This window comes from Hippoglossus stenolepis, chromosome 3 (genome assembly GCF_022539355.2).
Source record: "Hippoglossus stenolepis isolate QCI-W04-F060 chromosome 3, HSTE1.2, whole genome shotgun sequence".
In the NCBI taxonomy this organism is placed as follows: Eukaryota; Metazoa; Chordata; class Actinopteri; order Pleuronectiformes; family Pleuronectidae; genus Hippoglossus; species Hippoglossus stenolepis.
The window spans coordinates 10,337,426-10,364,139 of record NC_061485.1 but is presented as its reverse complement, the minus strand read 5'-3'; the positions used below and the strand labels follow the sequence as shown (position 1 = coordinate 10,364,139).

The 26,714-nt window shown below is 41.6% G+C and overlaps 1 protein-coding gene across 1 annotated transcript in view; it reads left to right on the top strand.

Moving 5' to 3' along the window:
- The first annotated feature begins 428 nt into the window (after nucleotides 1-428).
- The window catches only part of LOC118105001 (neurexophilin-4), a 41,711-nt gene continuing 15,425 nt past the window's right edge, over nucleotides 429-26,714 (top strand). Inside the window, exon 1 of the mRNA XM_035152365.2 lies at nucleotides 429-936. Within this exon, the coding sequence (XP_035008256.1) occupies nucleotides 883-936 (54 nt within the window). The 5' untranslated portion in view covers nucleotides 429-882. The remainder of the gene's footprint in view (nucleotides 937-26,714) is intronic.

Below are 26,714 nucleotides of genomic sequence, written 5' to 3'. Positions count from 1 at the left end.
ACAAATTCTCAGAGACACAACCACACAAACATAATCATCTTATTATCTTGTATGACAAAGGAAAACCCAAATTTGACAAGATGGGACCTAATAATTTTTGGCATCTTTGTCTAAACCATTACTTCAAAATGTGTCAATAATAAAATATTAGCCAACACGTTTTCTGTCAATCCACTAGCAGCATTAATTGACTGACCTTGTTTTATTTCTAAGTCAACCACGTTCTTTCTTTCTGTGGTTACACTGCTCTAACTTTCCCGAGGCTTGGTGCACAGCTTCCTCTCTGATTCAGAACCAGGTAGAGAGTCACCTCCTCATCACATCACCGACAGGACTAAATCATCTCCACGCAGTGTTGGTCAGTGTTGATGCCAGTAAACGTGAGCCGCTGTGCGCCGTGACGCGCGCATGGAGGGAGAAAGAGAGAGAGAGGGAGAGGGTGGTAGGGAAAGGAAGGAGAGAGAGGGAGAGAGAAGGGGGTGAGAGCGAGATCTCATCTCTCCAAATCCACCAGTCAGCTTCCCAAAGCACTGGTGATCTTCAGTGAGAGCCGCTCTGCGCCTCCACCTCCCAAACTGCCTGCGCGCAAACTTCCAGCCACACGTCCAGCATGAGCGGAGACAAGCGCCATGGATGCGCCACATGAGGCGGACCGGAGCAACTGAGGCCACCGCGCAAAGTTTTGTCCGCAGAAATCCACTGTGACACTGACTGAACAAACACACTTTACGCGTGTTTTCTCTCCTTTTCCAACACTTTTTACGCGTCGCCTGCCTCTTGGGATTGCTTGGATTCGGCGTTGTGTCTTTTTTTTATGTCCATCCAGGGAGACGTGTAGTTTTTTTTTTTTTGTCGGGGTGGTCCGCTGTAAAGGAAGGTGACATGCAGGTTCTCGGTTGGACCATAGTTCTCCTCTGCCAGTGGATCCTACGGAAGGTGAGTTTATTCTCATCCTTAGAAAAAGAAGAAACTTAAAAATATCTTTTCTCATCCGGAGATGTTGGGTATTGAAGCGTTTGGAGAGAAGCACCTGTCCTCTTCTGTCAGAGGGGTCAGTTTCCTAGAAATCAGTCCACTGAAAAAAACATGATACATTTTCTATTGTTTAACACATTTTATCCATTTGACCACATCCAGAGTGACCTGCTTATTTTGTAGTTTGTTTTTTCATCGCCTTTTTCTAACTGTATCTTCAGAATCTCCTTTAAATCTTTCCTCTATGGAACTTAATTTAAAGTTGTATACACCCATAACAGCTGTTTAAACTACAGCAACCTGTAAAGGGGGGATTTGGGGCTCTATTTGTGTCTTATTAGTTTAAATAGAAACGCATGAGCGACTTTTGCCCGATCTCCAGACGCGCGGATCTCTGCTGTTTCTCTTTCACTCCCACTTTACGCACTGCTCCTTATCTATTTATCTTCTTGCGCTCGCAGCGACTTCCTCTAATTTTTTCTTCAGAAGTCAAACTCGCCCGTGGCTTGTTTTATTATCTCGGCATCGTCGTGGCAAAGACTTTTTTACGCACGAACTGTAGTTTGGCTGCTGCAGCTGCTGATTATTTGTGGTGAAAGGCGTGCGTGTGCGCGGGTACGTGCGCGTTCACTCGTTTTTGGCTGTTGTGCACGAGTGTTTTCCTGATTGCTTTACACTGGACAGTAATAATGCAGCCGAGATATTATATCTGGACCTCAACACACAACAGAGCACAATACAATTCAATACCACCCAACACAATGCAACACAATACAACGGAATACTGTGGGAGTCTGTCTGTCCCAGCAGACAGCATCTGTACTCAGTGTGTCTTTGGCCTCAGCCAGAAATGAAAGAGAATAAAAACATGACCTTTCACCATGTTCCCCATCTCCTCCCTCTTCTTTACCTCTGACTCCTTCATTTCCCTCCTCCTTCCTGTTCCTTTCCTCCCTTTCTCTGCTCCTCTTCCATTATGGATAACTTTACCCCGACTGGTTTTCATTAGAAACCACCGACTGTATCTATACAAATATTGCTGTAAAAAGAAAAAAAAAAAGAAGCTGACACTGTAAAATCTGGTTGCGGTTATGACACGACTTCTGTAATCTGCTATTTATACAAAGCTTTAAAAAAAATCAGCCCTGAAGTGTAAAACAAGAACTTAATGCAGTCGTCACACCGTGTGGTGTAAGGACTGAAAGAGCTCAGGGGGCGGACGGGTGGGGACCCTCACTGCTTAGTGGCCAACAGTAGCCGACATACTGGTGAAACATACGGGTGATGTGTGGGTTTTTTAAACAGGCTGCTGGCAGATTGGGGTTAGGTTGCATTGTGACAGGTAATAACACCCTCACGTCTCCTGAAGATTGAATGCAAATCATGTCTCCTGCAGAAGTAGAACTGCTGTGCGTCGTCCGCACGAGAGTGCAACTCAGGTTCAAGCACCAGGTTCAACCCGGTATTAGATTCTATCAGCCACGCTCTTCAGCAATCCTCCATTTGGATTTAAGCTAGATCTTTTTCCCTTTTATTTCCTGAAGCGTGAGGGAGGATAAGAATCTGGTTTGTTTTCAAAGAGCACGTTGGTGTAGATGACTCAGTGATTTCGCTGACATGATCTGACGTGGAGGCACCATTAGCTCGAGGGATTAGGAAGTGAAGAGGACGCAGTGAAGACAGGGAAAGACGGACAGAAGGAAAGACAGGATAGATAAGAGGGGCAATAGAAGTAAGCGGAGGGTGAAAGAGGAGAAGGAAACATTAACTGTGTCTCTAACTGAATCTGGTGGTCTCTTTGAACAAACCCACCTTTAGTGGTCATTTAGAGTCAGTAAGAGGCCTGTTGAAGCACATGTGTGAGTGCATAAGTGAGTTTTTGCAAAGTGAAGACGAGGAGACGAAGGGAGAAAAGGATGAGAGTCGTCTTCTAAACATCATCGTTTACATTTTGTAAACGCCTTAAAAATTCAGAATATAATTTATAAATCATTTCCCAAACATGAATTTGTGTTGACATACTTGGATGGGAACATTTTGTGGGTGGGCTCTTACATTTGTAAATATTTTTAAATACCGAAAAACAAATTTGGTTTCCTGCCTATGACGTCTAATGCTGCAACATCGTAATTCCTTACACCTTGTACTTTGCAACGATATCTACAGTAACAGCACTACAAAAGAAGAAAGGATGTGTGAAAAGCTTCTTTACTGTTTTATGCTCCCAGTAGGAACAATAGCATTAGCCGGCATCTCAACCTGACAAAATCCTCTTATCTCCCCCCATAAAACAACTAGCTGTATACCCCCGGGATATTACAGCAACTGAGTCACTTTAATTTCATTATATATATAGTCCTACTTCCCTTGCAATCATGTCTCTCATATTCTGCATAGCTTTGCGTTTCAGCAGTCTTTGTATTTGTCCCGGGAAAATGTGTATGTGAAACGCAGTTGCTGTGTGTCCTCGTGTTTGTGCCCACATGTTACGCACTTATTCATGCCATTGTGGGGGGGAAAGCGAAAAATAAATCTCTGAACCATCAGAAGAGCAGGATCAGATGTTTTTCCAGCACGGATTAGACAAGGTGGTTGGTGGTTTCCCTCCCACTCGCTGCGTCTTTTCCGTCCGTCCATCTGTCTGTGGATCATCCGAACCGTCAAACAGCCCAGTTCCAACAGGCAGGAGGCCCCACTGGTCTGTAATCTGTGCAAATTATATTCTCCCCTCACAAACCGATTAGATGTGTAATCTGTTGAATCATGATAACAGAAGCAATCACATTACTGCTATATCTGTTGCCTCTGAAATTGTTCCCGCAGATCAAAGCGTTCTTTAACCGTAAAAAAAAATGGCACAGATTCATACAGTATTTTAATGAATTCTAACATGGTTTGCTTAAGGTTAAACAACGATCCATTTTTATTAATTTGCTTTCTCCCCCTTTCAAGGGCTCTATGCTCCACTTTTGACAAGCCATTACTTTTAAAATAAGCCATCACTTGCTCGGTTCAGCGAATAGTTCCACCCCAGGCTTTGTATCGGCCTTGAGGAGAGAAGAGAATTTAATTTTAATGTGTGAGCATGTCCTATGTTTTAGACTAATGTGAAATAAAACATCATTACAGACTTGTGGGTTCTGCTTTGCGCGAGCGTCGACAGCCGACATTAATATATAACATATATAATTGCATTTCTGGCGATTGAATTAAATTGTTCTTTTTCAAACTTAAAGGGGATAAAGTAAGGTGTGTGCAATAATTGCATCATAATCCCTCTACATTTCTACAATAGATATCCAGTTATAATAATGGAGGCAAACAGCAGGCTCAGAAATGAATACTACGGAGCCAATATTTTGGTTGTGCCAACTCCAAACACCTTCTGTTTGACTGACAGCTTGACTGCACCTGAAGTTCTTAGAAAGGGATAATTATGTCTGAAACTATTGATAAAGCCAAGGTATTATTTTAACACACAAAAGAAGAGAATCCAGAACCTGTGAGGTGCATGAACAGAGCTGCTGCTGCTGCTGCTGCTGCTGCTCTCACTGTTAAACAGACCTGCTCCCAGTGTTTGCTCCATTTCCTGTTGGATCCACCTGTTAATGTGTTGATGTGCAGATGTTAAAGGTGTTCCTGGGTCAGACATTCATATTTTGCAGCCTGTTTGTGTGTGTGTGTGTGTGTGTGTGTGTGTGTGTGTGTGTGTGTGTGTGTGTGTGTGTGTGTGTGTGTGTGTGTGTGTGTGCATAAAGTGATTAGTGGTCGAAGAAATGTTTAGAACATTTTTAAAATATGTAAAAGTTAAAGTCCATAAGTACCCCATAAGTATTATTTGCAAACTACTTCAAAATGTAAATGTCTTGGTAATGCAGAAAAGAAAGTTAGTCTTACTATTATCAGATCATCAGTTTGTATGTACATTTACTTTTATAGGTTTATGGTTTGGGTTGTGTATGTGAGTGTGCAGTTATATTCCACCTCTGATCCCCACTCTTTCATTTTACTGCTCATTTGTGTGTTTTTTGTATGTGAAGATGTTGCTATATCCGCTTGTGAATTTGCATTCAAACTGTATAACACAACCTTTTTCAATATCGTATATATTCTGTCATCTTCAGTGCAGAGGAAACGACAGCATCATGCACAGGTAGGGGGAGTGTAGGTAGCTGCATTTTATCATCTACACTCCACTCCTCCCCCTCGACTGGTCCTATGGAGCCTCACTGTAAATAACCAGAGGTTGTTGAAAGTCAAGAGAAGAGTGAATCAGGGGTATATAGGTTAATGTTTGTTCTGTGAGTGTGTGTCTCAAAGTGCTTTTAAAAAGCAAAGTTTCCACATAAAGCTGAGAGGATGATGATGATATGTCCAGGAAAAGAGTGGAGTCATCCAGCGGCCACTTGAAAGTAAATATATCACATGACCTCATTTACTTACTTTTATGCAGCCAGTCTGAAGCAGAACAGATGTGTCATGTTTAAAAGCTGAGGTTGAGCTCCAGCTTCGGGCAGGAAACAGGAAACTGAGAAACTAAGGTGTTTTCACTGTTTTGGAACCAGTTTGAGGATCAGGTCTCTAAACCTCTGGCACAGGCGGCACTGGCCTCTCCTGAAAAACTCAACCGATAACTCGACGTGGTTCTTGTAAATGGTAAATATAAATTCTGTATACTTTTCTATTCTTGACGACCACTCAAAGCGCTTTTCAGAACAGATTTGCCATCCACCCAATCACACACACATTCATACAGTGCTTCTAAGTGCAGCACTTTTATCTATCACACATCATATACACTGCAGGCACAGCCATCAGGGACAAGTTGGGGTTCAGTATCCCGCCCAATGTAGGAGATGGTGATCGAATTGCAGACCTTCTGGTTAGAGGACGACCCGCACTACCTCCTGAGCCACAGCAAAACAGCCATAATGTTTGAAGTCGATTAGACAACTGAATTGAATCAAAGGATGGACAGACAGACATTCCTCCATTTATCCTCCATCTAGATCAGCACCCCCATTTACATCACACCATTTCTTATCTGTTAAACTACTTTTAAAGAAATATAGATGTAAATATAGATGTTATTATATGAGTGTGCACTGATAAACTTTATTGTTTCTAATTAATTGAATAAACTAGTCTCCAGCTGCCAGAGGAGTTTTGCTTTGGTTTGAATTGACAGGGGTGTGAATGCCAGATGGTTGTTTTTGCTCATATAACACGGGTGATTGGTTGAAGCTTTTTATGATGGAAAAGAAAAAAAACATGTAAATCAGAGAAACAGAAGCTGATCATTTCAATAAGATGCCCCCTTCTTGTCTTGTCTTGGCTTCTGTTGTGTTGTAGAAAGGTCGAGCTAATATAAGATGTTAAACACACCACTGCAGTGTTCAGACACTACGAAATGTGTTGGTTTTTTGTTCACTCGTTTTACAGATTGTTAAATTGTACAATTTGTTAAATCAAATCATCTCGAAGGAACAGGACTGGAAGCTCCAGCCACAGACTTACGTCTCAGTGTGGTGCCTGCATATGAAACATGTCACATGTAATACTGACAATTTTCACATTCTCTGGACAGATTATTGGAATGCTGGTATTATGCAGGGCTTGACTGCCCAACCAAATAAATCTGAATACAAAAATGATGTGTAGCACTAAAGCACTGTGTGAAAGTAATTGAGGAGGAAGGCTGAACCTTCTATTTGACTTTAAAAAAGCACGACCCTCAGCAGGATGAATAATGTTTTCTTTAAACATTTTCTTGACTGAACTGCTGCACCCTAACCTCGGGAGGGTGAGGAGTGAGAATCCATCTTGTCAGGCCCCCAGCTATTCGCTCATGGCCAAACCACAGTGGTTCGGACAAATCGTCTTCCGATGAGCGAGGACCTGCGGTTTGGAGCGTGTCTCAGGTGTGATGGTGGCGAGAAATAACATTAAACGACGACATCGGCTCCTAACAAGGTTATTTGGATGCTGCTGTTGCATCAGTTGTCAGAGGAAGAGTAAAGAACAGCCCCTGAAAGCTTCTCTTTGTTGGAAGGGATGTTTTTTCGCTGCAGCCGCTGTGATGGACAGTGATAGACAGATGGTTCGTCCAATCACCTGCCAAGTGTTTTTTTTTAAGAGCGCCTGTCATTTTCCCAACTGTTTTTTTTTAAACAAAGTCTTCCCAGATGGTTCCGTGTAACAAACCATCTGGCACGTCAGGTTACAGCCACACCCTTCACAACATGTCAGAATACTATAACTGTTGCATTGGCGCAGCTTGTTTAACCTATAATAACTAAAAGGCAGTGGTGGAAGAAGTATTCAGGAACTTTAATCTTAAAAGTAAAAGCCTTGCATTTGGAATCTTGAAAAAGTATTATCACATAAATGTACGTATTTAAAGTACTCATTATGGAGAATGGCCAGATGGTTATAGCCACAGTTATATATACTCAATATATTCTGCTGTGCTCTTACTGTTGATGGTCCCACTACTTACTCACTGTCATTCAACTTCAGGACTGCACTGCACCATTGGGTCAAGTTCACGTACTGCTTTTGTTTTGTCATTTTAAATTTACCTGTGTATTTTATTGTTTTGTTTTTTTTAATTCTTTACCACCATTCATTTCTTATTTGGTTCTAATTGTCTGCACTATCTTTTTTATTGTGCTAAAATAACCCGTGGGAGTGGTGGAGGTGCTTTGTGGTATAATTATGAAAAAACAAAACCGTTTACTCAGCAAAATCACAACAATAGCAGCTCTAGTAACTGGAGCTGTCAAACATAGTAGATTTGAGTGTTTGCCCATAAAATAAAGTGAAAGTAAAAGGTAATTAAGTAAGATATATAATGTAAAGCACAATTATATCAAAACTGTAGTAACAATTGGTATTTGTAGCTTCCATCACTGCTAAAAGATAGTGATGATAATAAAATAAAAATAATAAAAACAGTAATTTAACATAGTATATTCCCTTTAAACTGTAATATTTAAATGAAAATATCAAAAGCACGCAAATGCAAAAACTGTGGTGTGAATACTCCCACTCTTTTTGCTACAGGCAATACTGCTACTGAATGGATGAATTCTGCACAGGCAGCAGTTTAGATGATGTATCCAAATGTAGGTGCAGGATAAAGTCAGTCTGATTGAGTGTCAGTGGATACCATAACAGTTAAACTGTTTGCATACATATAACTAACATCACACCTCAGCCACACAACTGCTCTATTATTGGCATCATGGAAGCACACATCATTTCAAACCATGAGATGAGAGGCTTAGTTCATTCATTCACTGGAGCACAGTGGAAACAAACAGTTCAGGGAGCCGTTTTCAACACGAGCACAAAATGTGCCTGACGTGTTGTTGGAGAAGTTATTTCTAGAGCGACGGGGAAACCATGGTTAGTCAGACACGAGCAGAACATTGGGCTCCACATCAGACCACGTGAATTTCCCTGCCAGGATCATCTGGAGGAGAAGGCCCGTGGACAGCTGCTGCCTCTGCCCTGAGAGGGTCTGGCGTCTCCTGGTCGGAGCCCCCATCCAGCCCCCATCAAAGCTCTCTATGTAACTGCCAGCTCAGGAGGTGTTGATGATGGCGATTGTCAGAGATCTTTGAATTGTTTCTGGGATGTTAGAGAACAAACAGGAACTCTAATTGTGTTAAACTCTGTGTTTGTGTTGTTCTAGTGTTTGGGACATTATCCGTTTCTATGATTTTTCCTCTTGGGCCTGATTTCTGTCACGAACTGAGCTCTACTGTGCAGAACACAAACTCGCACAGCATTTTAATGCTCCATGCCTCCCCCAATGAATGGGCTACCATTATTACAATGGTATTGTGTATGACTCACCAGGCCTTATGGAGAGACTGTGGGAAATTGCTCTCTGAGACGAGCTGTTGGGGGCAAAAACAGGGATTGTCTGAGGAGGCGATAACGCCTGAAAAGGAATCAGTTTGAAAATATCCCTTGTAATGTGTTTGCCATAAATATGTGTGACACAGACATGCATGCCTGGAATGGAGATGGAGTGAATTATCCACAAGCACATACAGAAACACATGTATACAGCCGAGGGGTAAAAAAAGAAACATGCAGTAGTGTATTGTTCTATGTCGTCATAACAGAGGTGTGATAAACAAAGGGCTACATTACCATTGAGGCATTACAGCCATGATGGCAGGGCGAGAAGATGAACACTTAGCTGAAGCTGATAAAGGGACATTACAGCATTCTGTCATGGCCACGTTACGCTGCCAGTCAAAAGGGCAGACAGCCATCGTGTGCAGATTGTCCTGAACAGGAGAGAAGAGCAGAGAGAAGCTCCACAACCAAATCCACTTTTTCATCCCTCATTTTTACTGTTGATTTTAACTCAAAAATGTCTTAGTGAACTATTTTGAATATTGAGCTTGAGATTTCTTTTACAGGAGTGAGTAACGAACCCCAGTGCTTTCTTTGGAACTGAAATCAGGATGAGATTTATTAATTTTGGTGATCCCTTCACTTTTCATAGGGTCAAAATTGTTTCCAGTACTTTGGTTATGCACCAAAGAAAAGGAAAACTCCCATCAGGCTCAGCGGTACCTTGTGTTCAGTGCTAATTAGCAAATTTTAGCAAGCATGTTGAACTAAGATGGCATCCAGGTTCAACTTAACATTACTAAGCTAAACACTAGCAAGGTAACGCTATCATTGTGAGAATTTTACCATGCTAGCATTACCATTAAGACTAAAAGTAGGGTTAGTAAGTTGTTTCTGTGACACTTTTTATCTTATTTGTTGAAATCTTTCTAACTTCCAGAGCCATTAATAAATAAAGTAGTCTAAATACAAAAAAAGCTGGTGTCTGTGGCCCTCGCATGACTGTAAGAAACAGGGCCAATCATTTCATTTGGACTGAATGAAATGATTGGCTGGCGAAAGAAGTCAGTGAGCGAGTCACGCAAAAGTCAGTTTCTGTCAGTTGTCAGGCAGATTGCGTCCTATCCCGAAGTCCAGGTGTCATTTTGGTATTAGGATGAAAACTTGCAAGTGTCTATCATATTGAAACACTTTTGCCATTTTCTTCTCTTTTTGTGGAGGAGCTGTTTTTTTTGTTGTTGTTTATTTCGTTCAGTAATGTATTCAATTATTAGTTTTTCTGAATCTTCCCTCCGTGGGTTTGGTTGTTGTTGCCCTCTTTTTGCGAGACTTAAACAAAGCAGCAGAGGGGGATTCTGGGTGTGAAGTGGTCAGCCCTACTTTGGATCGCTCTACTGATGTTGCTCCACTTTGAGAGGTCCCCAGTCATCATCAGGATGTGAGCAGTGTCTCTCGCTCTCTCTCCCTCTTTCTCCCTACCCCTCTCTTGCTCTGCCTCTCTCTCTCTCTTTTCCTGGCTGCGAGGAGCAGAGTCGAGCATTGGAAATAGATCAGATCAGAAGGGACGTTTGGCTCCTGATGACGGGCAACGTGTTTGTTTCATACATGCATGATGAGTAGCTCGGCTCTCGGCGGGGGCCACCAGTTATGGCACGGCTCCGCTGCCCGTGGTCAATGCGTTGCCTGGTCTCAGCTCCCTCTGGGAGACAGCACGCTGCGCCTCATACTTTTGCTATTCGGTGCGAGCGATCTGTATTCCGATGCGTTCACATGTGCTTACTGGTGTGCGAGACAGACTCAATGGAGCACTGTATTGTTGCACAATCAAAAGAAAACAGCAGGGTGTGTATGTGCGTGTGTTGGTATGTGCACAGTTTGTAATTACCTCCATATTTACTGCACCGGCATGACTTTCTTTTTCTTGGTTTCCACACATGTACCCTGTTACATACATAGTTAGCTTTATGCTTTCACAACACCTTGTGATTAATAGTGACACGCATGGCGGAGAGTGCAGAAGAGGATTGTGTGCATGTATGAAATATTAAAGTGTAATCCGAGCGACACCAAATATCATAACTCACGGTGCAGACGGCAGAGAATGCTCAGGGTCAGCTCAGCGTGAAGACCCTGCTGCCACAGATGGGACTGTGGAGGAGGGATTAGTTTTTATCATTTTTTAATATCTCCAGCGTGGCTTGTAATGCATTAATTCAGACATGCATTGAATTTATTGGAAAACAGCGACAGTGTGAGAGGGAATAAAAAGACATAGGTAACCTAGTGAGGCTGGTGACCACCTTCGTACACTAAGCCACCTCGGCAATCACACAATCTTAATAAATAAAAGATCCGGTGTAAATCCACTGGACATATAAGAATGTCAGGGATTTGATGCTGTTGTTTTTTTTTTCAGACATGTAATAATGTAATAATCCTTTTTTGTCCTTTCAGGATTTCAGGAGTTACATGGGATGCATTATTCAGATGAAAGCAAGACAATATGCCTGTTGAAGCTGTTTTTTTTTTAGTTAATTTGTTTTCTCCGGATTGTTTCCCCATGTCAAAACTTTCTTTATATATTGTTTGCCGGACTTGAGCCTAATGCAGAGGGGTCAGGAGATTTGCGAGCACTCGGCACATCCATTTGGTCACAGATCTCCTGCACCTCTCAGTCTATTCCTCCGTGTTTCCCTCTCACTGTCTCTCATCCTGCACCTCTCTCACCTGGCACCTGCCTGTCAAAACCTTCACAATCGAGTCTCTATCTTTCATTCCGTTGCCCCATCTCTCCTCCTCTTGCATTGCTCTTTTCGTTTCCTCCTCTATACCCCGCTCCCCTGTCTTGATACTGGTCATGCCCGGCCCGCAGTGTGTCTGATTAAAATGTAGCCCTTGAAGAAATAAAATATGTGAGGAGAATTTCATAGTTTCAGCTTCCAGCTCCTCGTGCACTGGTGGAAAAGAGGTTTATTTTTCCGTTTTCCTGTCCTGGTGGTTTCTGGCTCCCGTCACCATGTTTCTCTCTGGGTGTCTCTGGATCGAGACATGGCAGTTCACTGCTGAATTATATAAAATCTCTGCTTGGGTTTTAGTTAATTAGCCTGAGCATTGAAGAAGCAAGGGGGGGGATGAGGAGATAGATGGCAGGAGGGAAGCAATGGCGTGTGTGTGGAGGCGGTGAGGGTAGACTTTCTCTCCTTTAACTTGGTCCAAGTTGGCCCAGAGGAGGTTGCTGGGGAGGGAGTCTAGGCCAAGCGCTGAGGAGGGAGAGGAGTACATCGCAAACTGAACTTGAGAAAATCATCTCACATCTATATCCCTCACATTGGCAAATTTCATTACACTCCTCATGCAGAGCTTAGCTGTCAGTGTGTGTTAGAGGACCTTGACATGCATTTTACCACTTCACGCTTTGGATGTTATTACAGATTCGGATCGTGAGAATAATATTTACGGGCTGTAGCTGTCAAAGTGGAGGTTTCTAATAAGTGAGTAGCCTTGTAGAACCAGCCCACAAATTTTGTTCACTCATTCGGCTTTGACAAGGCTGGCGAGGTGTTTGCTGTTTGCAAATAGCGAAGCACCGTCAGCTGGTGTAGAACAAAATCCCCTCGCTTGTGACGATTGGATCCACCTTAAACAATGGACAGATCATTTACAATAAGGAATGGAGGGACATGTCACTCAACTGGCTGTTTGTTCTGTATGATTATATTATACAGTTAAAGATGAAATTAAGTAACAAGTAACCAAACCTTAACCTTAGATAAAGATCATACAGATTTTGTTGGAATTATTCTTGGAAGACACCAACACACAATTTCACTGTACAAATATTGGGCAAGATAGGAGGATGTATTGGTTTTTACTCAAGCTGAAAGTTTTGTCACATTTTACCAAAACTATCTCCTAAAAGTTTTTCCTTGATGCAGAAACTTTGTGGGGATTGAAATACAGGGAATGCAGATGCTGAATCATGTTCAAAATTAGATCTACAACAAGAATAAATGGCTCTTTGCAAGATTTAAGATTGAGGAAAGGTTAAAAATGAATATTGATGCTAAATGAGAGAAATTTAGGTAATACCAAAATCCCACCTCATTATCTCATTATGTCTCAAAGTGGCTTTGTCCTCAGAAACATAGAGTTCTGACTGACTTTGACCTTTCTAAAGATAACTGGAACTGCAGTCCTCTTCACTCATTTAGAGTCACAGTTGGGTCACACATGCTCGTATCCAAAAAAAGAAGAAAAAAAAAATTCTTTGTGTGCCGCGGTCAGACGCCCGCAGATGGAACCAGTTTCCTGAAGCCTCAGTTCACTTTGCTCACCAGATGTCACCCTCCCCTTGGCAAACACTTGGACCAGGCCCCAAACTGCATGTAACGACATGACCAGCCAGTGACAGGGACATAATGTGGAACCTCGAGAAACAGACCGGCGGAGAATGAGGGGGTAGGGAGTGACAGACAGAGCGACAGACAGAGAAATAGACACATATGTTCCGCCAGCGAGAGGCTGGACATCTCGCTGCAGAGGGCCGTGTTCAGCATGTTCTGCTGAGGAGAGTGTGAACAATGTAATGCAGCATAAACAAGGAGGGGAAACAGCAGAACGGTGTAATCCCTGCAGGACCAGCCAGGGAATGCTGATTATACTCTTCCTCCTCTCCTCAGGACTTTGGGCAGAGAATTTGGCAAAAAAAAGCATAACCTCAGACGCCCAGTGCATGTCTGCTTGAGAGAAATATGTTGCATGAGTGCATGAAGTTCAGCAACTACAGTTTAGCCAGTGAAGAGTTGTCGCTTGAGCGAATCCAGTTCATTTGCGAGCTCTGTGATCCAGATGACCAATCCTGCACTAACTGCCACGTTTCTTTGGTTCCCTTCTGTGTAACAAACATTTCAGTTATAAACACAATGCCCTAGTTATTATTTTTTTTTACGTTAACCGAATTTGACACTTGATATTGAAATAAATTGGGTTTTTATGCCACAGGATACATATCTTTTCTGCATATTACACAGTGTGAGCTGATTTCCAGAGAAAAATCTGTATCCAAAAGGGAAGAGTGTTTTTTTTTTTTGTGACAATGTCCCCGGTCTGTTTAGTGAGGATACTTTCTTTGTCTGTGTATAACCCAAAAACTATTTTCTATTGAAACATATTTTTAGAAAGAAATGATGGTCGCTGTTCAATCAGTGACACAGAGAGTGAATTGAGTCCAAGTATTTGTTTACTTATTTAGTGAACTACTACTGTGCAGTCAAGTGACCTCCTGCCAGCATTTTACAAGACAAATAACAACAAGACTGAATATAGTACAAAGTTGTACATTCGCACAATGAACATCAACATTAAAGGGGACATAGCATGCCCATTTTACCACAAGTTGATATGGTTCCTTGGGGTCTTAATGAAATGTCTGTAACATACTTTGGTCAAAATACCACAAGGATCATTTAAAACAGCACCCTTTTTACCCTGTATAAAACAGCCCTCCACAGAGCGACCTGTTTTGAGTGCCTGTTCCTTTAAATGCTAATGAGCCAGCTCCCCCCTCCCCCTCTCCCCCCATGATTTTAAATGATATAAATTACATATTTTATATGATATAAATTATCAAATATGCATCCCATACTTTGTATTCCCCTTGTTGTCCTGGAGTTTTAATTTTCCCAATCACATAATTAAATGTCCCCCTCTGCCCATCCACTACAAGCACACAAGCAGACAAACAGACAGAGAGAGAAAGAGAGGGGTGGGGGGCTATGAAGACCATCATTTACCCCCGAACCCCGACATTCAACGGGTACAACAACAAGCGGAGAAAGCAGAATCGCGGGCTGACCTTATATATACAGTCTATGGGGCTGACCAGCGCGGAGAAATGCACGTGCCGTGTGAACAGCCAGGCGGCTGCGCGCTTGAGAACGGCGCTGCGCTGCCTCCGGTGTTAACCCGGCGTAACTACTGTAACCCGGCGTACAGTACTGCTGAACACTGCGGAGGTCTTCCACACTGCTGGCTGTGTGGCGCTGACACAAATTCCAGCTCACGCATGGGAGAGCGAGCGGTCGCGCCCGAGCAGCTGCTGCAGCCTCCCAGTCCCAACGATCCAGACAAATGCCACATGTGAGTGAATCGCGGGCTGACCAGCGGAGAAATGCTCGTCCCGTGTGAACAGCCAGGCGGCTGCGTGCTTGGGAACGGCGCTGCGCTGCCTCGCAGCCTCGCTGCGTCCGGTGTAAACCCGGCGTAATGAGTGTGGGGGGACGGGGGGGTGGGGACGGAGGTGGGGGAAGCTCAATCGAGTCGCTCAAGCATGACGTTTCTGACTTAGAGGAACCATAACAAAACGCGCAAGTGTTTTTTTCCCAGAGTTTTTGGGTTGGTAGACATGCCAGATACCCACATTAACCTGTAGAAGCACTAACAAAGTGGAATTTGCATGCTATGTCCCCTTTAAAAAAACATCCCTGAGCAGAGGTGAAGAGAAAGAAACACTGAAGTTCCATTTGGTTAATTACCAAAATACAACCAAAACACAACAAACCACTTATTTAATACAAATATATACAACACAAAAAAGTCAGACTTTGAAGATTCAGATTAGCTGTCGATCAAAAAACCTTGCTAGCAATCAAGCTTTTCAGCAAGCTGTGGTTAGCAAGCTAGTTTGTTAGCAAGTTAGTTGGTTTGGATGTAGCCGATTCAGAAGTTTTAAATCTTACCTGTAAATACTGTCGTCCTTATTGTTTTGTGCCTAATTTGCCAACAAACTGTTTTCCTTGTGTAAGCCATCGGTGACGTAGAATGTCTGGTTACGTTGTGTCTCCGTTATTCCTCTGCTAGCTCGGCTGTCAGTCCAACACTGGTCTGAGGTATATTTTCAAAAGGAGAATTTCGAATGTAACACCAAAGATATTTTCCTGGATACCCATTAGCTTCCTGTAATTGGCCGCTGTTCACTCCTTGGGGTCCGTATCTCCGTCTCACCGTTGAAATTATACATATTAAAATAATTTTGTTGTTGATTTTCGACTTGATGAAAAACCTATGAGTATAGTGATTATTACTTGACCTAAAGCTGATGCTACTGGTAAAGATGTGGCATAATGACAAAGACTGGATGGGTATGTTGGTGTCTCAACAGTAATATGGTGGATTGTCATGAAATGTCCGTATATTCACGTTGTTGCTGTGATCCATTGTGATTTTGTCATGATGATGCATCCTAAGTGTTGATCCTCTAGGTTTAGCACCATCACAAGTTTCTGTGTTTTCTAGTAATATCTTTTGATTGATTGTAATCATTCATGTTAAACTAAGGATGTTTTTCACGCCTACTTTGTTTTGTCCGCATCTTCTGACTTTTCAGTTTACTTCAAACCAAAATAACAGGTGTCAAACGGGCCTTGGACCAGGGTCTGAACCACTGGACCAAATTGTGTTCAACACAAAGAGGTGGTCTCGGTCTAGATGAAACTGAAACATGTTTTCAATTTGTTTGCAGTGTGAAAACACAACTGGACACTTTGGATTTTTTGACCAATTTCTGAGACAGCATTAAAAAATAGAAGAAGAACCAGAAATTGACTTGACCAGGTTTGCAGCACTGCTTTCAGACATTGCCTCTGAAGTTGTAATGTTTGATGACGAGGACGTTAATTTGGTGCATTTGAACTAGTGTTGAGTACAGCGCCTGCAGTTGGGGAGGCTGGCAGTAAGACCATACCAATGTTAATGAAATGAACCGGTTCATTCATTTTCTCCATTCAAACAGAAAGACTACTACCCTAGTTGATAACACATGAATAACAAACACATGCTCGTCTACTAACCAATCAGTTTCATGTATAGGTAGAAGCAGCACAAGTAGGTGATAATGACAGAATGTACATACGTCACACAAAAGTCTTAAATGCGCTCCCTGAATTGAACTGTGAAACTACAACTAACCAGGTCAAATGCATAAAATGTAAAAATGTGTGTTCTGGATTCTGGTGTGACAACGCCCCAAGATGGTGACAGACCTTTGCATTATACCGTGCCACAGAGTACAGCGCGTTAGAGCAGCTTGCATAGACTCAGTCTTGTTCAGTTCTCCTCTCCGTCCTCCACCACTTACACCGTTCTCCTACTTTAACTCTTTTTGTTTTCTCGGCGTTCATTTCCTTTTCATTTCTTCTCCGTCGCCCTGTGTGGTTGGATGTTTTCTTGTCGTGAAGATAAGGAGGCCAGCGTGATCTTGTGTGTCTTTCTGCATCAGACAGCCGAGTATTTAGAGACCGGCGGTGTTGAGAGAGACCCTCGTGTCCATCGTGTCGGCCTGCTGAGTCACATAAATCAAACGCATGCACACACAAGGGCAGAAAGAAAAGATTAAAAATATATCCGTGGAAGATTGATCACTCTGTTGCCTTGTAGAACTGCCAAGAACTTAAAAAAAAGAAAACGTACTACTGTATATACATACCTGTGCAGTGGCTTGGTATCAAAATTCCCTGTGTGGACCTTGAATGTGTAAAACCTCACTTGGAGAAATGACTCACACCCAGAATTTATGGTGTAGTTTACAAGCCTGAACATCATTCTTGTGATCGACTTGAGGACTTAACCTTAGAGTAATATCAAAAATGACGTGTCCACAAATTTTGTTCCCACGTAATTGTGTGTCTCAAGGTTTATCACGTCTTACAAAATCCCATCAGGCAAAGCTATTTGTATTTAACTGGATGTGCATTATTTGGAGATTGCCACATCCACTAAATGGAGATTAAAATGAGATTTACAAATGAATGTTGCTGATAAATGTTTTTTGTAATTTTCTCCGATGTTTAATCCAAGCCCCCTTGTGTCACCCATATCAATTCCGTAAATCACATTCCTCCCCCACGTTTCCTTTATTTTAATTTCATATGAGATGCACTACCTGCTCCAGTTATTATCTTTTTACAGGACATGGATTACAAAAGGCTTTGGGATTTAATTTGTGTTTTTAACCATGGATGTGTGTTTTAGGCCACATTAATATTACCTACAGTACAACACTGCTGGTGGCCGTGGTGTTAGAATTGATTTTCATCTGTAATAACAAATGCTCTTTGTTGAGATACCACCCTCCCGTTTTCTTTTACTTCGTCTGATGTAGCAAAGATTAGATTCTGTTGCCAAATGGTTTAGTTCATGATTTCATTCCTGTTTTTTATTGCGATATCAAATCCCAGTGTCTCCTTCCCATTCACGATTCCAGTGTTGTGGAGATTACATTCTGAGCCAAATAATTCCATACTTGTTTCATAGATTAGACTGAATGTCATGTCAGATAAAGATGTGTCAATCCTTTAAGCCAGATGTTTTTTTCATATGTATAAGCAATAGTGGATTTGTGTTACACTATTTCTTGGACAATTTCTTTCTATTTCTGGACATTACAAAAGGCGTTATTTGGCACACAACTAATTAAATATATATATATATATAATAATAATAATAGGCCAAATGTGCAATACAAACCCTATGGTCCGTGCAGTGGGTTTGATGTTTGCATGACATGAAAAAGTTGAAAATGTCTCATCAGTGATCAATTTCCACTATTTGGTTTTCAAAGCCAAAGACATTTACTTATTTTTGATGCACTGGGCAATTTCAACAATCTAAATTAGTGCTTGTGTATTTTTAAGCTACATGCATTTATATTGATAGTTTTACTTTTTTAGGCAATGCAAACTGATGTGTATAATGGTTCGTGGTTTCCACCAGTGCTTTAAATAATTGATTCTTTCAATCATTGTTGTTGTTTTACAAGCTTGCCATTAACTGTTGTTTAAGAAGATTGAGAGAAATGATCCTGTGTTGCTCCTCCAAGAATAAGATTGTGTAAAATGATCCCCTGTGGTTTTGCTAGCGTTATGCAGTGACCAGCTTGTTTGAGTCGTCTACTTCTTTCTCTCAGTTGGATTTATTGATGCCATTTTGCCATCTGAAGGAGTGGCTGTGCTTTTTTGTCATTCTTAGCTTGTTAAAAACTAACTATGCTGTTGACAGGAAAAATAGTCACGAAGGTACAGCATATTAAAAGAAAACATCTATTTTTGGCTCAGTAGAGGAACTCCTACCTGCTCATGTTGTTTGTTCACTGTTTGAATGTGTGTGTCGTACAGGAAGGACCACACGGCCAGTAATGACGCACAGCTTTAGTGCTAAGTACTTAATGGGGGGGTTATTTGTGATGTTCAAAGAACATTTACTTTATCATGTAAGCTACTTAAAATAACCCCATGAGAAAAGAGAAACAAACTTTGTATTTTAAAAAGGAAAAAAAAAAGCCTGGGAGAAATTCAATAACGTTTGGGTGAATCATCGCGGTGGTGCAGGAGCCAGAGGTCACTGTACAGAAAAGTCCACTCCTCATTTTGTTTAGTAAAATTCTCCAAACACTATTATGTGATGATCAATGCATCACCTTGTACACACAGTATGTGATGTATCTAATTTTGGCTAACCTTCTTCAAATTGACTTGGTACGATCAAAACGTCTCCATTATAGTTTTTAATTAGCAGCTAATTGGGATTGTCTAGAGAGCCCGTGAGCAGCTTTACCAAGACCACAAACAAGTGTCTAAAATAAAGAGTGAGCTGCATTGACTTGAGGGCGTATTGGCAGAACTAACAGAGTGTGTTTAGATTGTTGTGTTTGTGGGTTAATTGTCCCCTGGAGAGCGAGCCAACTGTAATGAGACGATCTGAGGAGCTCTGTCGTCGTTCTGAAGCTCGTGGAGAAGATGATGTTTAGGAAGACTGAGAGAATAATGTCCACATCGTGTGCTGGATTCACAGGCTTGGTAAAAGGGGCTGAGGTAACAGTATGGTTTTGATTTCTCATTTCCTCTCTCAAGTTTTCTGCCAACACTTAATTTGAATACTTCAAACGCGTATTCCACTACATTTAGAAATAATATACTTTTCCTTGACTTTATTATTATATCTGACAGCTATAGTAGCTATATTTACTGTATTTACCGGCTTCATTAAGTATTCAGCCCCTGCACTTTTTCTTTGTGTCAATTTTAAATCAATAAAATGTACATCTTTTCCCAGTGGTCTACATGCAAAACCCACAAATGCAATGTAACAACATGCTTCTAGAAATGTCTGCAAATTTATCAAAACTCAGAAACTGAAATCCCTCATTTACACCAGTATTCAGAGTACTTATTTCAGTACTTTGTAGAAGCACCGTTGGCAGATAATACAGCTTCGTTTCTACTTGAGCAAGTCTCCTCTGGTTGTCCACAGATGTTCTGTGGGGTTAAAGTCGGGGCAGAAACTTGTCCCGGAGCCACTCCGGCTTTGTTTTGGCCGTTTGCTTCGGGTCACTGTCGTGCTGAAAGGTGGATCGTCGCCTCAGTCTCAGGTCACATACACCCTGAAGAAGATTTTCTTCAAGGACCTCTTTGTATTTTACTGCGTTCTTCCTTCCGATCAGTCTCCCTGTCCCTGCTGCTGATGTATGACATGTATGAGCAGGTGATCATCAGTGTTCTACAGACATGGAACAGACATGGATCTCCCAAAAGAGTTAAATGTTTGTGTCATTAGACCAGAAAATGTCTTTTCTTATTTCCTTTAAATACTGGCCAAAAGCCAACATCAAGTGTCATATAAGTGGCCTCTGTCTCGCTGCTCCACCATAAAGACCTGATTGATGAAAAGCAAATTTCCTTTTTTGCTTTGTGATTACAGGTTGATGTGTTCAAATAGTAATTTAATCCATTTCAAATTGAATATACTAGACAATCAAGTGAGGACAAATTAAAGAGTCTGAATACTTCTTTAGGCCACTGTATGTTACACATTAAACTTCCCCACAGTATATAAAATAACTTGCTTTATTTAAACTTCAGCCAGCTACAACATGTAAATTCAGCTTTTATGTTAATGCATCAATAAAAATGATACAATATATTTTGATACAATAAAAGAACTATATTTTTCCTAAAATAATACCTTCCTACCTATCACAGTTGGTATCTTATTACCATATTGACCGTATTACTTGTCATATTAAAGACAAATTCAAGAATAAGAATGAAATAACACAAGAATAAAGTAATAAATCATCGTTATAATGTTTTGACAAAGAAAGTTAGGGAATAACCATCAAAGATAACTTTATTTATCTTTATACTACCTACTACTTCAAAACCTCGCCAAGCCTATATCTCATTCTCCGGATTTCCTGCACAATCTTTCCAGATTCCTGATGTTACTGTTATGTTATGTTATCTGTACTAAAGTGTAACTTTAGTACATGCTCCACACACAATGTAGATGCTCCACATTCCCAGTTGTAACGCATGCAACACTGATCCTCCAATATTCCCCCTCTAACATGTCACGTAGCCTTAAATTAGAACTTTACTCTCGTAAAATTGGGACTTTAACACCAGTAGGAATATGAAGATGAAATTGTTGGAATGTTTTGTTTTGGAGGCCTGAGCCTTTAATAATTGACCTTCCTTTCCTATAATTTTCCCATGAAATATAATTTCTCTGTGTGTATGTGACAGAGTTGCCGCAGTGGCTCGTTTGCAGATCTCTACTCATTGTGAGACAAAATAATTGGCACGTGTCACACTGATGCTCACGATGTGAATCCCCCTCTTTTCAGACTCGGACTTAGAGTTTGTTTTTGCTAAAAGCTTCCGAGATGCATAATGCCATTACTGATTCAGTCGGCAGAGGGGGTTGTCAGGACGGATGGAGGCAGTGGTGGTGGAGGAGGAGGGGGGGAGCAAAAGAGAAAAAAAAAAGAAAATCTCAGCTGAAATTAAAAAATGCCACGAAATGAAATAAAGATGAGTGCACCGCTGAGCCACAGACGGAATATAAAAGACAATCCTGTGAAATATACATGGCGGGTAGGAGAGGTGAGCAGAATGCTGAGCTCCAAACTGTACCTGTAACGCACAAACACCGGTGCCCATCCTGAGCCTGTTGATCGACCCGGAACATTTAGGGAAGCAATCCAGCCACTGCCAGCCCGTCCAATGGAGCGGCTTCCTGTTCACCTAGGCAACAAGAGACAGGAAGACGTAGAACGGAAGAGACCAATTCCCTATATTTAATAAGATTTGGTGTTCTTTTCCCCCTGTCTGTAATGCCTTTATTATTGCAGATTGGCTTAGCGGTGAAAGGTATTGATTGTGAGCCAGAGCCCCAGCAGGGACTGAGGAGAGGGAAACAGAGATGCAGGGTGTGGGCTTTTACTGGCAGGTGATTTGTATGTGCTTAAAAAAAACCACACGGTTTTTGCTCCTGTCAAGTAAGAAGTTATTTTGCAGCGCGTTTTACACAAAAGAGCAGGTCGCATTTATTTATTTGAATAACGGAAAGTGTTGCTATTCTACTGGCAAACTGCAGGTATATGGTGCACGTGCCAACATATGACCAGATGTAATGTCATCTGTAAGAAGCAGCCGGAGTGAACAACTACAAAAATAATGTATAAATTCTTTTGTGTTATTTGATCAGAGTGTTAAATAAGGGAGATGCAATGCAATTCATGTTGCGTATCGATTTGGCAGCGGAGATAATGATACTCGATGCAGAGCTGTGCTGCTGCTGCTCATTTAATCCCACTTAGGCCCACATGTATTACAGTGGGAGATTTAATTGTTTCAGTCTTTCCAGCAAATCCCCGACATGTAAAAAATAATGAACCAGAGTGAGAACAAAGCAAGAACAGAAAGATATATGGAGATGATGAGTGAGTGATTGTGTTCGTGCTCCTATTCTTAGCCTTGCAGCGGGGAAGCAGGACTAATGATGCTTCCTGACCTTAATGCCGAGCACTCAAGGTCAGCCCTCCGCTGATGCATCATGGGCAAGGTGTCCTGGACTGCTGAGGAGCACTGCCAGATTGAGTTTGCTGCTGCTGCTGTTGTTGTTTTCTTTGACTTTGCCCCAGAATCTATCACTGCTCCTCCTGAAAGAATAACAGATACAATCACAGAAACAAGCAATTTATTCAGCGGCACAGCTCCGAGGGAACTACCAGTGCTCCTTCTGTTCGAGTTACACACCCAATTATCCACCGTTTCTTCATGTTACTGTACGCACGGTCGGATTTCATGCTAATGCTAATGGGGGAATGATGTAAGAGAAACAAAGGATGCAACGTTTTCAAAGATACAGGGGAAGATGTAGTTCAACACCACAGCTTTTTCACAAATATTCCTAAATATTCCATCATGAAGATTTTTTTCCGAAGGTATAGGTTCATCTGGCAGCTTACTACATTTCAGCCTGTTACTGGGGCAACAAAGTTCAAGCAGAAATGTTGACATTATGACCGCTGACTGCACTATAAGTCATTAATTACACCACCTCCATGTTAGCTGATGGGACATGGACCAAACTAAAAAGTAAATCAATTTCTCTCAAAGATGATTTCTGTCATTTTAGTTCTTATCACTCTGTTTGTTCAAATGTTCATTTTGGATTAAATTAGTTATTTGATGCTTTAAAAATGGTGTGAAAGTTCATGATTGACAGCTGGGACTGGCTCATGATTGGTCATAATTTAATGTTGGATAATTACACATTTACATGTTTTACTTTGTGTGGCTCATACTGTAACTTAGCCTATTACTAACTACATTTCTATTCTTCTTCACATAAAAGCATCCTGCAGCCTGATTTACTGTAGTTGTCGTGATTCGGCTGGAATCGTGTCTGTAAAGATTTCACACAGAGGCGATTAGCGACTGTTGATCGAACGCCGCTTTGGCTCCAATTTTGGGAGACGTCCAAAATCATTGGACACTGGAAAATAAGGTTAAAAAATCATGTACCATGAACACGGCATTTGATGCAGTTAAGGTGACATGGCACCTACATCCCAGCTTCAGCTGTAGTGTGGTCGTAAGAAAAAAACCAATAAATAGCTAATTGTTTTCTTAAGTGACATATTGATAAAGTCTGGAGTGTGTCTTTCACCTGTCTTGGAGGAGGAGAATGTGGGAATGAAAACACAGAGGGGGGAAAGGATTTTTTATTAAAGGCAAAAGAGAAAAGGAGAAAGAGCAAAATAATTCAAAGCGATGCAGCCTGGAGGAAGGCGCAGCCGTGAGGAAGGCTAAATGTTGACTGGAGGGAGGGAGAGGCAGCCTGTCTGCTTTGCTTGGATCATTAATTTGTATTCTAATTAGCAGGAATGCCACAGTTGGAATGTGACGCATACGTAAGGACGTGGAACGGGCATGTGTGTGTGTGTGTGTGCGTGTGTGTGAGTCTCCCGTGTCTGTGACCTGCCCTGGCTCCAAGTCTCCCGGCTTGTTAGAAATGACAGATTGACGCTCTCCTGCACCCCCTACCCACCAGCCTCAACCTTACCCTCCCACCCCACTCACCCATCTGCTCTGGAAACATGCCAGATCTTTAGAACCATGTTGTATTTTCACCGTGTGGCGTGTGTGTGTGTGTGTGTGTGTGTGTGTGTGTGTGTGTGTGTGCAAACGTGTCAAGTCAGTTCACTTTCGTCATTGAAAGACCCCGTCGGTAAATTCTTGTCATGCTTTTGTTGCATCCATCATTTTTCTCCCTGTGAATGCCAAGGCTGAGATGGCTCTGATGATATGAGCTGTTTTGCCTTTTAAAGCACACATTGTCCAAACTGAGGCTGCGCTAAACAGAACAAAATGTCATCGACAGCTCTCGGTAAATCAAGTTAGTTTGCTCCAGATGCACATCATGAGTCCTTGGATTCAAAATCACAAAGGAGCAGTTTTGCCAGCTGAGTGAAACTGTGAATTCAGATGAAGACGGTTAAAATTCCCACCAACTAACTTTCAAAAGAGTTCAGAGAAAGAGCTGGAATTGAATTCACAGGTCACTGTTCATTTCCTGTGTTTTCTCACTCATTGTGGATAGGCTGCTTCGGCCGGGCTTTTCATCAGCTGTCCCCCGGTTTTTAAAGACCCAGACGGTGCGTAGAGCCGCGCCTCCCGGCGGCCCTAAAACATTCATTTAGATAGTGCCAATATCCAATCCTCCAATATGTTTCTTCTGGACGTATCTTTAAGGGAAAAAAAACCAGGAGGAGAAATGTATCAGTGTTGATATCCTTTGGTCAGTGACATCACATTTATAAAGGCTGTGCGGTGTTTGTGTGCTTGAGCGTGTGTGTGTGTGTGTGTGTGTGTGTGTGTGTGTGTGTGTGTGTGTGTGTGTGTGTGTGTGTGTGTGTGTGTGTGTGTGTGTGTGTGTGTGTGTGTTTTACTGAAGCTATTCCAGCAAAGTGTCTTGCCCAGGGACAGAGGAGAGCTGCCCCACGCGGTAATTGAACCACAGATCCTGCCGGACTATTAGTCACAAGTCCTGGTCTGTCCACAACCTTTTATATCGCTGTTAAATCAACACGAGCCGTGTGAAGAAGAGCAGCCAGGAAATACAAATGCAGCTATCATAGCAGTGCCACATTTTCATTTTCTTTTATACAAATCCTCAGAGTTTCTTGGTACCTGAGTAAACTCCTCTGCAGAAGTCGCACAGATCTCGGATCAGCAAATATAGTGATGAAACTGTAACAGAGATTTAGCCTCATTGTTTGAACCACGCAGTTCCTTTAAAAGATAGTAATGGTTCATTATAATAATGTCAACATGATGGACCAACCTCTTGCTCCACCTTCCACCAAGTTTACTCCGTGATGTTTATCATCGCAGCGGTTAGTCGTGTGAAAAGTCGTAAAATAAAGTAGTTAAGTAAGTAATAAAACACAGGGTAATAATTATAAGAGAAATATACTGAGTAGAATTTTAAAAAGAGTTTTACAAAATGAATACACAATAGTAAAATAAGAAAATAAGCTAGTGTGAATACATGAAATATCTTGAGAGTGATTTAATTATATACATTTTGTGTTTAATGTATATAATTATTTATGAGTTTAACTTTAATTTAATTACTAACAAGTTCTCAGCATTGACTCTTTGCATTGAACTTAAAGTTCAAATAAAGTTACATGGGAATTTAGTATCTAATTGAATTACACTAAGTCACTGTTTTAGGCATAACTCTTTTTTTGACTAGAATTGCACCCAACCGTCCCCTTAGGAAAACATATTTAAAAGACTAGATATGGATTTTTATTTGGATCTGCACCAAAATTTCATAAATACAACATTTAGAGTTAACAGTTTTAGTCATTTTAATAATCAGATTACTATCTGTGGGCAGATAGAAAGACAGACAGACTTTATTGATTGTTTTGAAAATTATGAATAAAGTCTTCATTGATCCAGGGAGGAAAATATTCGATAACTTCTGTGTTGATCCAGTAAATAAAAGTGTCTTCCTCCCCAGAAGCTCTGAACTGTGGGAGGATTTGGATATTCTGGTTTATTCCATCGTTCCACACAGACGTGTTTATTTGAATATACAGTGAGTGTGTGGGTTTTTACAGTCAAGGATGAGGTTCGGGTGTGTTAACCTGCGTACGTGCGCATCTGGCTGTGGACAGTGAGCTGAGACTGAGAAAAAGAGGGACACTGCTGTGTCTTTTCGTCCTGGTGGAGAGACGACGGGCGGTCAGACAGACACAGAGATATAGCTCTACTAACACCAGTGGATAGCATGACACAAATAGAACTGCAGTGAGTGGACACCAGCTCTCCGTGGAAAGACAATCCTCGGTTTCTCATCTCTGTTCATATCTGCTCTGATATTGGGTCTCGGAGTGTGAAACCAAGTTGAATGATGGAGGACTGCTGTCTCAGGGGGGAGGCCGAGCAAAGGGGAAAGAGCGAGCGAGGGAGGGAGAGTGTGAACGAATGCTTCGGACAGTTCTGGAT